The sequence below is a fragment of the Tympanuchus pallidicinctus genome, unplaced genomic scaffold (assembly GCF_026119805.1).
Source record: "Tympanuchus pallidicinctus isolate F22 unplaced genomic scaffold, pur_lepc_1.0 scaffold19, whole genome shotgun sequence".
NCBI classification, from domain to species: domain Eukaryota; kingdom Metazoa; phylum Chordata; class Aves; order Galliformes; family Phasianidae; genus Tympanuchus; species Tympanuchus pallidicinctus.
The window spans coordinates 5,088,100-5,105,561 of NW_026294710.1; the positions used below are offsets into that span (position 1 = coordinate 5,088,100).

Sequence of the window (17,462 nt, forward strand, 5' to 3'; positions counted from 1 at the left end):
AGCATGAATATATATGTATGTATATATGCATGTATGAATGCATGCAAATATCTATGTGCAGCATGCACATATAAACACATATGCATATATATATATACATGTGCACGTCATAATGCAATTTTTAATAGCTTAGATTCCTGTTTTGTCTATGCAATGCATATTCAGTGCAGTGCATGTCTTTATACATATGTATGTATGCATACACAAAGAGTTATGTACATACATTTACCAATATAAATTAAAATCTGCTCTGGATTGAATAGACATCACAGGGAAATTAAAAATTGGGTTATTGTGTGGAATTTAAAATACACAGAAATGGGACTTCCTAGCTTTTGTATGCTTGCTTGTACATGTAAAATTACATTCTTTAAGCATAGTTTTTTGGGGTGTATTTCTTTAAGAGAAGGCAAATGTAGTATGATGGTGCACGAAGCATGTGTAGATTGACTGAGTTGCTGGAATTCTCTGGAATTCTGTATAAAAATGGAAAACCGTTTTACGTATAGTCTCAGAAGTGTTGTATCCATTTTTGCTATTCTGAAGTCCATGAAATTAACCATGGGTTTCCTCACATGTTCAAGATTTGTTGTCTTTTGGTATTACAACAGCATCCCTAAGAACATCTCTGCTGTGTTTAAAAGTGCTTTGGCTCCTTAATTATGTACTGCCCAAAAAGTTCATTCTTTTTTCATGTTATTTCTTTACCTACTACACTTACTGTTATCTGACCTTGGTAGAAAATTAGGTTGGGCTAACTCCCTACTACTGGACTGACTCCTTAGTTGTGCTCCCAGTCGTGATGAAGAGCTAACAGTAAAAATTCACTCACCCTCATTTGTATCTGCTTGTCCTTGTGTTTTTATAGCAATGTTCTGTGCTTAAACCTGAAGTAGAACTGATTGGGTGATTAAGGGTCATTCTATGTGTATGAGAGTAGGAGAAATGGGCCAGTGGTAATCAAGAAAGATAGCGAATTTACCACCCCTGTCACTGAAACCATACTCCATTTTTTACTCAGCTAGAATGCGTGGCAGCTGGAACATTCACTTCAAGTTACAGTTCCATGCCTATTATTATTTACTTTTTATTGACTGCATAAAAGTTTATCTTGGAGTTTGTAGTGAGCTTGACTAATCTTTGTTTTTCATAATAAAAGTTTATAAGCCCTAAACTGCAAAACAAAGGAATTGCCGATTCTTGCGGAGAAATGAATACATTAGTTTAATATGGCTAGATTGTGTTTGATTGAAAACAAGCTCACTGACTAACAAACTCATTTTAAAATTGTTTATTCTGGATACTGAAATGATCTGGTGTGGAGTGGATTGAAAATGTGACTAAACCATCTTGTTGAAGAGGCAAAAGTTTGAATTTGAGTGTTGCTATGCTATACACAAAGATTACAGCCAGCTGAGTCTCATCATTCAGACTGAAAAACAAAAAAGTTTCTGGTCATGATGCTGTCACATCACTTTCTTGTACACAGCAGCTACAAGAAATTGGCTTGAATTAATGCTGGTGACTTGACAGATTATCTTTGCACCTGCAGTGCTTTGTGTTGGGTAGTTGTTGTGTACTGCAGCCTTCTGAGTTGTGCTTGCTCAGCACCATGCAGCACATCCGTTGGCATTGCCACTGAAGAGATTATCTTCATGCTCCTGAAACGAAGTTTTGAAAAGCTTTGAGTGGTTCTTTTGTCAGCATAGTATTGTGACTAAAGATCTTTGGGCTTACCAGCTAGCTTGTTGATGCGGGCCTCTATATTAGCTAACCTACCAACTTTCCACCTTTAGCCATTGAGCTGGAGTATTCCGTGGACCTTGGAATTACCTGGCACCCAATTTTGAGAGACTGTCTTCCCACTAATGTGGAATGCAACAAATACCATCTACAGAGGATTCTCATATCAGACACTTTCAACAAGTGGACCCGGATTACTTTGCCCCTGCCTCCCTATACTAGGTATGTCCTTCTGGTTTTCTGCAGAATAAATCCAAATATATGACTATGTATCGTAGTATGAAACATTCTAGTGTTAAAATAATTGTACCTTGCCAATTTTTCCAAAGCTACTTTTTCTAGTAACTTAGAAATAGGAAATTCTTGTATGCCTTGTCCTGTGAAGGAGTGGAGTAGGGAAAGCTCTTAAAAGAATCTCATGGTATTGGCATCCTCACTATGTTTGGTTGTTTTGATGGCTAATATGAATTGTCTGAATACCCACCTGCATCCTCTACTTGCTGTTGTTGTCTGTGAGCTGGTGTTTTAAAAGTAATACTTTGCAGGCTTCTTGTTTTTCTGTGCATTCCTTGTAGCCTTTGCATCTCTCTCAACTTCTATGCTCATGTTTTTACACATGCCTCATTTTTACCTCTTTTTCCTTGTTGTACATTCTTTTGTCTTTGGGGTAAGAAAACTTAAGGGATTTGCTGGGGGGCTTCATTTTGTGCAGTGAAAGGAGCACTGACTGCTGCTACTTGGAGTGCAGCCATACACTTCACAGTTACGCCCTGAAAACAGCTTGATATTTTGTTGGTGGTGGTTTTGTCTCTGCCAGAAAGATCTACACAGAGCTAACTGTGTAGTTCAGACTTCCAGTTCATGTTCTTCTTGTTACACTGTTTTGCAGTGCCAGCTGTGACTGTCCCCCATGCGGTCATACCTGATAATACCTGATAAAACCAGGGCAAAGCTTGCCCAAAGTAGAGCTCTGCAAACAAAGGCAGTGTGAACATCAGGCCTTCAGCGCAGCTTCATTTTCCAGCTTCTCTCGTAGAGCTGAGCCCCGTTTCCTAACATGAGGCTAGGCTGAGCTAACTGCAGTCACAATGCAAGCGTAGATTATTCTTATTTGAGAAGTTACAAAGGATGCCAACTACTGCAAATACAAGTTTGGAAACAGAGACCTATATTTTTCAGAAATTCTACTGAGAGCATCTATCTGGTTGCCACAGGTTTTGAAACTGGCAGTCCATGTTCTGCTACTAACTGTTTTGACATCTAGATTCTTCCCTATCTCCATTGCAGTGCTTTATGTCATCTAATAGTACATGCAGAGCTTGTTCCGAGCGATGATCTCCTCTGCTAACTCATTTGCACTGCTTCACTATGTGCTGCCTGTAAAATCCATTAACATGGCAGTCTTTGTAAGAAAACTGTAAATTTACATGTAGTGAGGGCTTTCTAGGGCTTCACAGGATAAATAAAAACTGGGAGTAGTACTCCAAACTAATTGAATTTGGACCTGAAAGGAATATACCACCTGAGATTTACTTGGGTTTATGCATAGCTGTGCTTTTAAGGCTGAGCTTTTTTGGCTGCCATATGCCAAAGAAGTCTGATGTCTTTCTGAGGAAAAAAAAAAAAAAAAAAAAGCTGTTCAGCCCAATAACTACACATCTGGGCTCAAGTAATACCATTTCACAAAGACTGTAAGATAGGGATTGTGTGAGACAGGATATTACAACCTTAGCTCACAAGCGAGAACGAAATTAAGCTTAAGTATAGGAATAGTACAGCTAGTAGTAAAGTCAAGTGCATCTTTAGTAAAGGAGCAATATAATTTTTGTGCCTTTAATTACCTCAGGCTGTGAAATAGCATGTGTATTTCTGACTACTTGTATCCATATATTTTAGGGACCTGAAGGCTGCCTGGTGAACAGGTTGGACTGGCACACAGCACCCATAATGGCAGAGCTTTTTAAGGCCCATGCTCCCCAGAGGGCCCTATAGCCTGTGGCCTGCAGAACACAATGAACGTTTAGTTACATCTTAGAGCTGATTTTAAAATGCAAACACAAAGCTTCTCCCAGCAGCATCAGTTCTGTAAAAACCGTTAGTGAAGTGCAAAACCTAATGTAGGGGGAGTGAGATATAGGTCTCTCAGTCCTCAAGGAATTCCTCATGATTTAAATATTTCTTTTAAAAACACTATTTGGTAAGCACAGCAGTAGATTTCTTTTTGCATAAACTTGTTCTCCATTCACTTCATCCAGTAAGTTTATTAAGAAATAATTCATAGTGTAACACTGACCTTATCATAAAGGATCTACTTTTAGGCTGCATAGATTTGGGGGGTTTTGCTGTTTCTTTCTTTTGAGGTTTGCAGCTGAGTTGTGAAAGAAAGCAGACTATACAAAGTTCAATGCTGCCATCTAGTGCTGTTCTGCAAATCGTCTACTAATTTGAATTTAAAACTATTCTTGAAAAGGACAGAAGCTCATGTCCTCAGAACTATTCACATGTAGGTGTATGCAGCTGTGTGAAATGAGTAGCTATTTGGTGTTCCCAGACTGTTTTGGCTGGGTTGCCACCATCTACCCTAGGAGATGAAATATTTAATATAACTATATCAAAATAAGGTGTTTGAAAAAAGACCTACATTCTATCTTTAATCAATAAAATGAAAATGGTTTATTGAAAGACAGGATCACACCTTAGATAATGTTTTACTATTTCCAGCCAAAGCCAGGATGGAGGACAGGGAAGAAACTACAAGGCAGAGTCACACCACTGCTGGTCTCACCCACCCCACAGAGGGCTTACCTACCCTTGTAGGTTTATAAATACAGCATCTAGTGTAGGACCCAACCCTCTGTCTAGAGCTCTATGCACTATGTGGCTGTAGTCAGGAGCATTCACGGAGGAAGAAGTCAGGTTAGTTCATTGCCAAAACAGTAAAACTCAGGCTTGGTGTAAAACCTGGAAGATTTGGGTGATTTTGGCTTGATCCCGTTCTCAGCCTCAGATTTGTGCCAGAACTCAGCTAGGAGGACCTCCTTATCTATTACACATTTCAGGAAGCCACTTCTCTGTCTATTAGTATGCCAGTCAAATCCATTTAGCTTTGGTGCAGCTCAGTAGGAGCTCTCATCTTTGCCTTTGGGGAACCTTTCTGCTGTCAGGAATTATCCCTCGGTTGTATTGATATCAAATGAATCTTCCAGGAGCAATCTAGCCACAAGACTGACAGTTCTCTTCAGTCACAATAAGGACTGGCTTGCCTAGAAATATTACCCTTCTGTTTTCTGTTCTTTCCCAAAGGTCTCAAGCGACTCGATTCCGCTGGCACCAGCCTGCTCCTTTTGATAAGCAGCAGACATGGGCAATTGACAATGTCTACATTGGAGATGGTTGTATAGACATGTGCAGTGGCCATGGGAAGTGCACACAAGACAACTGTGTGTAAGTGTACTTTTTTCCCTGTCCTACACAGCACTGCAGCATTTCACTCCTCTGTAATTATAACAAAATCATAGAAAAGGTTAGAAATTGTGTCAAACAATTTTTAAGTGGTCTTAGTTAAAACTGAGCAGGGCATTGCAACCACTTGGGAACAGAAATTTCAGGAGTCTGGGTAAGTGCTGTGGTTAGTTCTGGCAGATCTCTGCCTGTAAGCACACCACGAGCAATGCTGCTGGTCCTTTCCTCACACACTGCCTCTGCTATTGGCTGCACTGTACACTGAAGCTTGACTCCCCTCTCACAAAGGAGGGAGGAGGGCCTGCTTGAGGCCACACACCCTGCTGGGGAGATACAGTTCCAAAGCTCCCCAGAAGTAATCCCTGATTCCCAAGGGGGTTGTCCCTTTGCCCTCATCCTGCTGCTGGATGCTCATCCTTGCTGGAGCTCCAGGGCTGGTAATGGAACACGTGCTAAGTGGAAGAATATATGCCAGCTCTTCACAAGGCCGATTTTTGCCTTAGAACTAGTGTTGGCTTGATGGCCTGATGAATTGGCTTCATAAGTGAGTTTGCCCATGGCAGCAGACTGGTTTGATCCTCAAACTATCAGCCTAAAGGCTGATACATAAAGCCTTGCAAAAGTACCAAACAACAACCAGACCTCCCCAGATTTTTTTGTTTGGCAACAGGGAAATATCTTCCAGATGGATGTATTGCTTTTCCAGTCACAAATGGTAACAAATGGGAGAATGGGAGAATTTTACTGTGACTATGTGTACTAGAAATATATTCCACTGCAGAATAGGTATATTATTGTTTGGCCTCTATCCCAGCAGTACTGAAGTACCAAGGCGTGATCTCTGTTGAAATACACATAGTAGCAAAGCACATTTCTGTGCTTTTATCCAGATTTCAAGATATTACAAGATTTTTCGAAGAGGAAAAAAAAATGAGGACTGTATAAGGGAGCAATAGGAAATTATCTATCCATTAGGATTTTACAGAAATTCATGTAAATTTAACATTAGTTGGACATTCCTATGCTTGGCACATCCTTTTAGTTTTGTCTATCAAAGTAAAATCTATTTCACTGGTAACATTGTGTTGGAGTACTTTCCATTATAAAATAGAGTGGGAAAAACATCTACATAATTCTATCCTTCCTAAAATCATTTTTGTTCATACTAACGACTTCAAAAAGTGGCAGATGTCTGAAACCCCTATATGCAAGTTGTGAGCTAGTGAATGACGCAGACAGTCTATGTGGAATAACATTGCACCTTGATGTGGGATAGCACGATGCGGATCAGACCTCTGTGCATCACCTTTGCCAGCTGAATTTTGCGTTTGTTTTCCTCCACAGCTGTGATGAGCACTGGGGAGGGCTGTACTGCGATGAGCCAGAGACTCCCCTTCCAACACAACTGAAAGATAACTTCAATCGCTCGCCATCCAACCAGAACTGGCTGACAGTGAATGGAGGCAAGCTGAGCACAGTCTGCGGAGCAGTGGCCTCCGGGATGGCTCTTCACTTTAGTGGGGTTGGTATTCAGCACAGACTTGCTGCTTTAGATCTAAAAAGTTAAATAAAGAGCAGTGTGTTAAAAAATATTAACACAATAAACATAAAACATATTAAAAAAATTATACCCTCTTGCTAGCTCAAGCGCAAAGTCAGATAGATTCTACAGACCAGTGCCAGCCAGACAAATCAGATAGCATGATCTGGGCATTTTCCAGTTTTTCTGCAGCCAGGAAAATGAGTAATGGCATAGAGGCCTCCTGAAAGTAGCTGTGGCAGGGCCTGATACAACAAAGCACAAAGTTTGTTGACTTTCAGACCCACCCTCTGATAATGGCCTCCCTGTAGCACTTACATTTTCCACAGAGACTGCAGTTAGGTGCTGCTTCTAATCAGCCCACAGAGGTAAATGAATAGCAAGATATTTATGTGCATCTACCATGCACTTATTCCATGAAAATACATCCATGTGTCGACTCATCCTTCAGATATTTCATTGTTTTTTTATTTATTTTCAGTGTAAACTTGGAGTGAAATTACTTGTGCTTTAGCTGCATACATAGCTGCATAACCTGGACTGCTGCTGAATTGCAGTTTGCTTTAGATAGCCTCAGGGCTATAAAAATGACTAGATGAAACTTTAGAAACATAAAACTTGTGCTCTTTCTTGCCCATTTATAACTAGGTACAAAATAATGCTCCAAAAACTAAGTTTTTTGGAGTAAACTAATGGAATTATTGCATTTCCAATTCCTTCCAGTAGGACTAAGTAGGCACCACTAATTAACAGTAAGCGAAGTGTGTGAAATATACAAGGCATTATTGGAAAGCACATATATTAAAATTGCTGTGCTGTTTGATGATTTGCATCAACTGAACCATTAGACACAATCAGCAGCTCATCAACTCTGTGGAGAACCTCATGTTCTACATTGGAGATGTGGATTTTTGTAACTCTTGTATTCAGCACAGAGGTGAATACCATTTATGGGGTTTAATATTATAAAGCTGTAAGTGCAGGGAGCAACATGGGTGGGTATTTTTAAGATGGAACATACCTGAAACTGTTCTCAGAGAAAGTTGTTTAATGTTCTCTTGTAGCTTTACTGTTGTTATAATTTGTAGAAGTTGTACCATTCTGGAAGATTTACAATATGTAATTTTACTAACAGCAACTGCATAATCTAACACTTTTCTAAGTTTTACCAGATAGCACCAGCCAACATAATTTTCCATTGTTTTCAAGGGCTGTAGCCGTATGCTAGTTACAGTGGATCTGAATCTCACCAGTGCAGAATTCATCCAGTTTTATTTCATGTATGGATGTCTGATAACTCCTAACAATCGTAACCAAGGAGTGCTGCTGGAGTATTCTGTGAATGGTGGAATTACCTGGAGCCTCTTGATGGAAATTTTCTATGACCAATTCAGCAAGCCTGGGTTTGTAAATGCTTTCTTGTGTGTATATAATATCCTACACTGGGTCAGATGGTCTTGAATGTTTTGTAACAACTTATTTCTTTTATTACTGCTTTGGTTTGGATATCAAATCTTCAAGAGACAGAGTCTGTCCAGTGCTGCAGAAATTTGTGAATGGCTTTAAAGCATTTGCTTGAGCATCAGCATTAGTTCAAGTGCAAAGCCGTAAGTGTAGGAAGATAGCTGCAGTGATCCTGTTCTGCAAGTTACTTTCACTTACAATCATGCTCCCTGCTGACTGGCTATTTGAACTTGTTAGAAAATGGTGTATAGAGGAGAAACTGAATTTCTACAGATACCCATTAAGATGTCTGCACTGCACTCAAACACTGTTTTCAGACATTTGTGAGTTTCAGAGCATGCACAGATATAGGTGAACCCTTTCCTCATTGATTAGTTTTAAAGATGGGGCTGGGAAGGACATATGGCTTGACGTTTAATTTGAATACACAAACAAATCATTAGCATTTTAATTGGACAAGTGATTTAAGTGTGCCATTGACTACTATTGTAATAGAAATAAGAAAATTTCACTGAATGGCTTCAGGCTGAAAATAGTAATTATTATTCAGCGCTTCCCTTCTTAGCATTTCCCTGGGATCTTATGTTCATAGACCATTGCATTTTGTTCCTTAAAGCAAATTTGAACAACTCACGCCATAGACTAGCTGCTGACCCTCTTCATCTTACTGTGAGCCTCTGTGCAAGGGATGACATTGGGATTTATGAGGGTTCTTTATTTTGGCAGTCTCTCATGGGAGAAGACATGCTAGATTATTTAACCTTCTCAATTTTCCCAGTTTCCACATGCTCTAAGAGACAACAGGGGTGGACCCAGTCAAAGTACCCAATACAGAGCATTGAGAAGTGGCCTTCCCCTGCGGGTTTCCTACAACTAATTTCCACACTGTATTTCAGTTTTGTGAACATCCTCCTCCCCTACGATGCTAAAACTATTGGGACGCGCTTCCGCTGGTGGCAGCCTAAACATGATGGTCTGGACCAGAACGACTGGGCTATCGACAACGTGTTGATCTCTGGCTCAGCTGACCAGAGAACTGTGATGCTGGACACCTTCAGCAGTGCTCCTCTGCCACAGCACGAGCGCTCCCCTGCCGATGCAGGGCCCACCGGGAGGATCGCCTTCGATGTGTTCATGGAAGATAAAACCACAGGTAAAAGTTTTACACGGATCTGAGTTAAAGAGCAAGCAGTCAGTACAGAGATTTCTAGTTCTTGCTGCACCTCTGAATCTTTGTCCCCTATGACAGATGTCATAGACAATCCTATCACTATGAGCATCTTTGCTTCTTTTTCTTTTTTTTTTTAGCTTTGTTGTTATTATTGTTCACAAAATGCAAAACAAAAATATCTAATGTAACTTTTCCTTTTTCTAATGAGTGAATTTACTTAGATGATGAATTTATCTTCAAAGAGAGAAAAAGAAAAAAAAAGGATGGAAAGAAACCAGGTTATTCTAGGTAGCTTTTTTAACCTATTTGTTTCCTATTTGCTAACTGGCTTAAATAACCTTTAGGGAGGTTAGGTTACATTTTCCAGATACATTTCGTGGAAGAGGAAGTACTTCAGAAAGCTTAGCAACTAACAATGCTGAGTGGTCTTTATGCAGGCATGTGGTCAACAAACATTAGAAAGTTCTTCAGTAACATGCAGTGCAACAGAAGTTCATGTTTTCAGTAATCTCAGACCTGTACATCATGAACATTAAAAAATAATGCCATGATGCTTATGTAAGAGAGTTGTAAGAGCAACAAATGTAATAAATGTATACAGCTGGGAGAGACATTGACATTCTCAGAAGTACTAAATAATTTGCATGTAGGCTAAAAAATAACATGTCATTACTGTTTAACTCTACTTCCTGATTGGTTTCTTAACCCATGTTGTCACTTACTGATGTTCTCGGTTATTTTCAAGTGAATGAACACTGGTTATTCCATGATGATTGCTCAATTGAGAGGTTTTGTGATTCTCCTGATGGTGTTATGATCTGTGGGAGCCATGATGGCAGAGAGGTTTATGCAGTTACCCATGACCTGACTCCAACAGAAGGCTGGATTATGCAGTTCAAGGTAAAATCACAGTTTTCTACATAAATATTCTAAAAATCATTTTCCTCCAAATCTAAGTAGATTTTTCAAGAATTGAGAGGATGTCTATACCTATTAATGAGCCATTCCCTGCAGGGGAAAGTGTTAATTAGCTGTTTTCATTTGTCTCACCTGCTACTTGTTGGCCAGCTTTAATACTGCAAACCTTTCTCATAGGTGGCACACTGTTCTCTTCCAGCACAGAAGTTGTATGGACATCATGTAATAAGATTATTAAACATGTATAAGGTGCCTGTTTTATTTTAGCTGCTTGGTGAAGTGAAAACAGTTCAAAGATGGCCACACCTCTCCTATGTGGGCATGCATTCACATCAAAACTGCAACTAAACCACCCTTCGTACATCCCTTTACCTACAGAGAGAAAATAATCCAGCAATACATGAAAGTTGTAAGATCCTTTTGCACATCTGTCTTAAAAAGAAGGTCTACTGGACATAACTGACCTGGGTGGCCTTCTCTGAAATACTCAAATCTTAGACTTTATGGGAGAGGAGAATATCAATTATGAGGTACGGGGCTATGGGGCTGAAGTGACAAAACCTGGATATCCATAAAGATGAACTAGCTAGAAAAAAAAAAAAAACAACAAAAACTCTGAATTTGATGACTGTTCTCAATCTTGTGAATATTGGGATGAGATCTGCAGGTGACAATAGCATACAAGAACTGTTACTGCCATAATTTCAAGCAAAATTCTGCAGTCTTTTTTCAGGTTCAAATATTTTATAAGCTCTACTCACTACCACAATTAATTCTAATTTACTTATGCTCTCTTCTTTATTAGATTTCTGTTGGATGTAAAACCTCAGAAAAACTTGCACAAAATCAGGTCCATGTGCAATACTCCACTGACTTTGGTGTTAGCTGGAGTTATTTGGTACCTCAGTGTTTACCTGCTGATCCAAAATGTTCTGGGAGTGTTTCACAGCCATCTGTCTTCTTTCCTACAAAAGGGTGGAAAAGAGTAACTTACTCACTACCTGAAAACCTCATGGGCAAGTAAGTATGAGTTAGCAACTCGTTTTATCTGAGATTCTTGGATTTTCACCTCCTGAAAAACACAACTGTGGATACATGTACCTATTCATTTTCTTCCAAGGAAAGTACAGAATAGAAACATTTACTGCCTAGTTTTGTTTCCTGTCAAGACTGATCATGACTCTTGCTCTGAACAAATGGAACAGTCATCCTTGCTTTTCTGAAACCTACTTCAGTGTAGCATGTTCTGCTGTGTTCAATCAGCTGCATTCAATTAGAGAGTAAATTTATGGCCCTACTGAGTGGAAGCGTTCCCCTATTGTCTGCAGTAGTCCACACATATGCAAACTATTTGGGTTGATTTTTTCTGCAAAAATTAAAATCTCTTGTATCTTTGAGTAATCTGCAAAGAAAGTATAACCAAAAATGAAATTTGGGGAGCCGAAATACTTTTCCTGCTTCCATCGTGTCCAGATATCATAGTACACTTGAGAAGGAGAAAACACGGGTATGTCATTTCAACAGAGACTGCCAGATATTACTTTTGGAAGCTTGGAGAATAGTACAGTCATAAGTCATAAGCACTTCAACTACCTGTGTTTGTTTGAGCAAAGTTCTTTCACAAGTGTCTGCTTTTCTTTGTTTCTGTACATACAGTCCTGTGAGGTTTCGGTTCTACCAGAAATACTCAGATATGCAGTGGGCCATTGATAATTTCTATCTGGGCCCCGGTTGTCTGGAAAATTGCAGAGGACATGGAGACTGCCTGAAAGAGCAATGCATCTGTGATCCTGGATATTCGGGTCCAAACTGTTATCTGACCCAAACACTGAAGGTAATTTTACTGCGTATTTTAAAGAGTGAATTTAGATATGTGTTTGACTGAGAGAAGGAGGTTGATCACAGTGGAAATTGAACTCTGGTTCCTATCAGCATGAAGATAATCAAGTCCATTTCCATCTCTTTTATCACTTTTTTTAATGAAACTGTTACTGCAGTATCCAAGAACTGTTTTGTTCGTTTTTACATAACACTGCTTAATAAAGCTCATTCGTTGTTAATCCTTAGATTATCATTAGATAAAAATCACAATTGCCCATGATTATTATTGATCAAGTCCTGTAGAAGGATCATCTTTATCACAAAAGAGCTTACTGAAGCAAAAAATACAAGAATCTTGACGTTTCATTGCAGTACAACTTTTGCTGGGGAGAAAATGTAGAACAGCAATATCTACACATATACTGGCTGCAGACTGGAGTGGTGCTGTATAGTTTTAAATGACCACAGTTATGAAATAGACCTATTCCTTTCTACATGCAAATTCTGGTGTGCTGGATTGGCTCCCCAGTATGTTAAAATCTAGCCCTAAAATATTTGCATGTTTATTCAATTCAGTTCACTTCTGCTCATTCACTTGGGAGAAAAAAAATCTTCACAATCTTCATGAGCCTTTCAAATATGTTTTGAATCTCAGTTCCAGCTCTGTTCATCAGAAAGGCTTAAGGTCATAACTACTTTTCCTTTATGTTAAATATCTTTGTTACAGACTTTCCTAAAAGAACGCTTTGACAATGAAGAAATTAAGCCAGATTTATGGATGTCCTTGGAAGGAGGAAATACTTGTACTGAGTGTGGGATTCTAGCAGAAGACACAACTCTGTATTTTGGAGGTCAAACTGTGAGGCAGGCTGTCACACAAGATCTGGACCTGAGGGGTGCAAAGTATGTCATATTATGTCATGGGGAATTCTCTTAAACTCTCTTTAACACTCACAGAGCAGCTGGCAATACCATTTGTAGCTCAGGGAATTCTTCAGCAGCTACAAGCTGCTCTTGGCTAATCAGTCCTCAGCATGTACCATTGCAGGAGGTTAGTCCTTCCCATAAGGAGGACATTGTGTTTGTCTGTTGAATTCCATGAGTTCCAGTGGGAATTATAAAACAATGTTTTTTGAAACCCTTTTTCTACTTCTACATTGATGTTACATGTGTAAAAGTTTTTGTATTTCAAACTTTTTCAGCATATCTGTTAACAGAAAGCAAATTTCTAGTTCTGTGAAGTATGCTACTAGATGTAAGTCTTTACATTTACTCTTAGATTTCTACAGTACTGGGGAAGAATTGGGAGTGACAACAACATGACAACATGCCACAGACCAACTTGCAGAAAGGAGGGAGTGCTGCTGGACTATTCCATTGATGGAGGCAAGTACATCTAAGTTTCATCTAAACTACAGCCTTGTTCGGTGTTCAAACACCATAAATATCTGAGAAGTTATCAGAAGGATACAAATCACTAAGAGTGTTATTCATTGAAAAGGTAATTTTCTTGTCTAAAATTTCCATCTATTGCTTGGGGGAAGTTTTCCATAATCCTCCTGCTTGATTTTATTAATTAATGGCTTCCAGCCAATTGATGCTTTTATACAATTACAAGATTACTCTTGTAATGAATAACAGTCACCAGCTACCCTTAAAAGTTAACATTTGTTTATTAGAAGACCGTAACTGTTATTCCTGATTTCCTATTATAGCCCTCCAATCTTTTAGAAGATTCTATCTTACACTTGTTTTTATTACTAAATCTGCATCTTTTCATTCTAGGAATAACTTGGACTTTGCTTCACGAGATGGATTACCAAAAATACATCTCAGTCAGGCATGACTACATCCTTCTCCCTGAACATGCTCTGACCAACACAACCCGCTTGCGGTGGTGGCAGCCTTTCACCATCAGCAACGGGATTGTGGTTTCAGGCCCTGATCGGGCGCAGTGGGCTCTGGATAACATTCTGATTGGTGGAGCAGAGATCAACCCCAGCCAGCTGGTGGATACGTTTGATGATGGTAAGAAAGGCTGTGACAGCTATTCCGTTGTCTGCTGTGATTTTATTTGAGAAAAGCCCTGTGAACTTGCAAACATCCTTTTTCTCTTTTTTTGAGCTATGTGAATTTTTCACGTTGTAGATAACTACTGTTTATATCCTGATGTGTAAATACATATATGCACATGAATTCAGGAGTGTTTGTGTAAATGTATGGGTACACCTGTAAGAAAGGTGTTTTTTTCAGTCCACCTCAATTCATGTAAATTTTTGAACAGGGAAATTTTATTTGATCATATTTTTTGAAATGCTATTATTTTAAAATTTAAATTAGCTGTCTGGAGCTGATGTTTTTACTATTTCTCCTAGTAGCTTACTTACTGCATGTCACAACAGTGAGCAGAGATTTAGTGTTTATATCTAGTGATTCTGTGGATTCATTACTAAGCCTTGATATTTACCAAGACAACACAGTAATTGCATTTAACTCATGTTAACAGAAGGCACCTCTCATGAAGAAAACTGGAGTTTTTACCCTAATGCAGTCAGGACTGCAGGGTTCTGTGGAAATCCTTCATTCCATCTCTACTGGCCAAATAAGAAAAAGGACAAAACACACAACATCCTGTCCTCCAGGGAGCTCATTATACAACCAGGATACATGATGCAGTTTAAAGTAAGAAATGTTCTCTCTCTACAGTGTAAAGTATGCAATGAAAAACCATCTAATTTCTCTCCAGAAATTCTCCTTCTTCCAGCTATGAAGCACAATTGGATGCATAAAGTATGACTTTAATTATTAGAGTACCTGAAAAGTTGCATGAATGCTAAATGACAGATAATTCTGATTGCCTGTATCCTTTGGGGGTTACTGGCAGTCTAATCCCTTTCTTCCCACATCACTGGATCATCAATACAGTGAGAGTTATTTTCTAAGATGAGAATATAAGACATGCAGAATTCCCTCCAGCTGGTGAATAAAGAAAAAAGGCAACACAGAATTGGACTGGAAACAAGGTGGTTTACTAAAAATGCAGAAGTGCTCAGAGTAGAAGAACACCTCTGCTTATTTGTGTGATGGACACTGTTCTAAATAATCAGAGTAACATTTCTGGATATTTTACTTCGTTAAGGTAGAATTCTGAATACAGTCAGTGGCAATAAGAAAATACTTATGTAGTTGTTGCCCGGAAATGTTCTAGGTCCTTCCCCAGTCACCATCTCTTAAATGAGCCGAGAAATAACATGAATGCCAAGTCATAAAAATAGTTATCTATTTTCTTGTTATGTTTTTTTCTTGCTTTTTTTTTTTTTTTTTTTACAAGACAGCTGCAAGATTTCCTATTTTCAATCAATATTTTCTCAACACTGTTGCCTATTTTATATTGACTAATGTACTCCATGAAAGCATTGCTGTGACCACTTATACACAGTATGCTGTCTTTAAAGAAATTATATAAAAGTGGAGTCTGACATGCTAGATTCTACTGCATGCCAAGACCCCTCTGAGCTGCTGCTTATTTTAGCCAGCATATCATCTTTTTCCTCTATTTTGAGGGCAAAATTAAGATAACCCATCAGCATTGAATTTTTCGCATTACCGAGTAAAGTGTTTTTTTCTCCAGATTCTCTCCTCCTTTCTCTTCCTCAGACAGAGCAAGGATTTTATTTCTAAACTAAGAACGCAGCTCTAATGCATGGCCGCCCTTTGGTTTTGAAATACTTAAAATTTAGCTTTGTGTTACCTCTTCAGTACTACATAAGGGATGCTGTAATCTTTCTATTCTAACGTGGCACAAATATGGTTACTTGTTTGTACATGCAGGATAATTCTGTTCTGAATTGGACTGGCTTGATTACTCGTCAATGATTTGATGATTTAAAAACTTCATGGACGATTAATACAAAGTTAGGTATTTCACTTTCTCAAAAGCTGAGGCGCGCCCACCTCTCTGTGTGTCAGAAACAATGTTTGTTTAGGTGGCTAATTTGAAATTTGGGATATCAGTGTTAGGATTCTGTTTGAAAATAACAATGTGGTACAGTTGGGCAGTACCATAAGTACTGTGTCTTTTGTTATCCATCCTCTTTCAATGGTTTTTTTCCAAGGTCTAAGTTTGCAATCTCTTTTATACAACCTGTAAAAAATAAAAAATAGAGCAACACTTCATCATGTGTCACAGTAAGTGTCTGCCTGACTTGTTACAGCTGCCAATTTTATTTGTGCTATAGATCGTGGTTGGCTGTGAGGCATCATCTTGTGGGGACCTCCACTCTGTGATGCTGGAGTATACTAAGGATGCAAGGTAAATGAGAGCACAATATATGGACTTTAAAAATAGTGTGCAATTAAAAACTTCAAGGGTTTTTATTTATTAAAGCATCTGTTTTGATGTTCATCTTGTAACAGGATCTGAACAAATTCTGTTTGCAAGCACTGGGATTTCTGTACATAACTCCCATAAATTCTCTTTATAATTTATCCCAGATGCTGACTGAGCTTGCAGTTACAGTCATGTACATGTTACTGTTAAAAATGTGTTCACAGAAAACCACATTCATGGGATACTGTTGTTTTAGTCTTGTACAGGAGTTTATATTTAGGACCAAACTGTAAACAGGTGGAGGTTATTTAATTCTGATTTGGTCTTTAACTGACAAACAGTAACATTATTTCTGTAATAACACTGTGCTGTAGCATAATCATGCATTATAATTTGTAAAATTGATGGCACATTCTGTACTTAAATGCTTGTAAGTAAATACAGAGCATGGAAAGTCTTCCATGGCTGCACCAGGCTTTCATCCTCTCAGCTCTTGTCTGTGGCTACAAAGTGTACAAAAACTATTGCTGACAATCCTTTGGATTTGTTTAGTGAGACTGGTGGTGTTGTGACTTTTCATTATTCTGTCCATAGTTCTAAAAACATAATTTTTTTGTTTCTTATAGAACAGATTCATGGCAGCTCGTACAGACACACTGTCTTCCTTCCTCGTCTAATAGTATTGGCTGCTCCCCATTTCAATTCCATGAAGCTACCATCTATAACTCTGTCAACAGCTCCATGTGGAAAAGAATAACCATCCAGCTGCCTGATCATGTCTCTTCCAGGTAGGCTACCAAAAGGCCGGCTCACTGTGGGCCTATAAAATGTCAGCTGTGTCACTGGCACTGTTAGCTTTGGAACAACTGGTGGATTTAAAGTGCTCTTTATTGCCGGATTTAGGTCTGATGTAAAACTGATGTTTTTAAGAAAGCTTATTTAAATAGAAGAGGCTACTGCCAATAATACGGTTGCGACCCATTCAGGCTGGCTCTTTCTCTCATGCAATTTTT

General features: G+C 38.8%; 1 protein-coding gene across 2 annotated transcripts in view; it reads left to right on the forward strand.

The window, feature by feature from the left end:
* Positions 1-17,462, forward strand: part of RELN (reelin) — a 267,668-nt gene that overhangs the window by 238,165 nt on the left and 12,041 nt on the right. For both annotated transcript variants that reach the window (XM_052680833.1, XM_052680834.1), the window contains exons 46-59: positions 1,797-1,965; positions 5,047-5,187; positions 6,550-6,727; positions 7,955-8,148; positions 9,106-9,362; positions 10,126-10,280; positions 11,104-11,318; positions 11,955-12,132; positions 12,847-13,022; positions 13,399-13,505; positions 13,905-14,147; positions 14,626-14,801; positions 16,358-16,431; positions 17,076-17,237. In XM_052680833.1, coding sequence (XP_052536793.1) covers positions 1,797-1,965; positions 5,047-5,187; positions 6,550-6,727; positions 7,955-8,148; positions 9,106-9,362; positions 10,126-10,280; positions 11,104-11,318; positions 11,955-12,132; positions 12,847-13,022; positions 13,399-13,505; positions 13,905-14,147; positions 14,626-14,801; positions 16,358-16,431; positions 17,076-17,237 — 2,425 coding nt within the window. The remainder of the gene's footprint in view (positions 1-1,796; positions 1,966-5,046; positions 5,188-6,549; positions 6,728-7,954; positions 8,149-9,105; positions 9,363-10,125; positions 10,281-11,103; positions 11,319-11,954; positions 12,133-12,846; positions 13,023-13,398; positions 13,506-13,904; positions 14,148-14,625; positions 14,802-16,357; positions 16,432-17,075; positions 17,238-17,462) is intronic.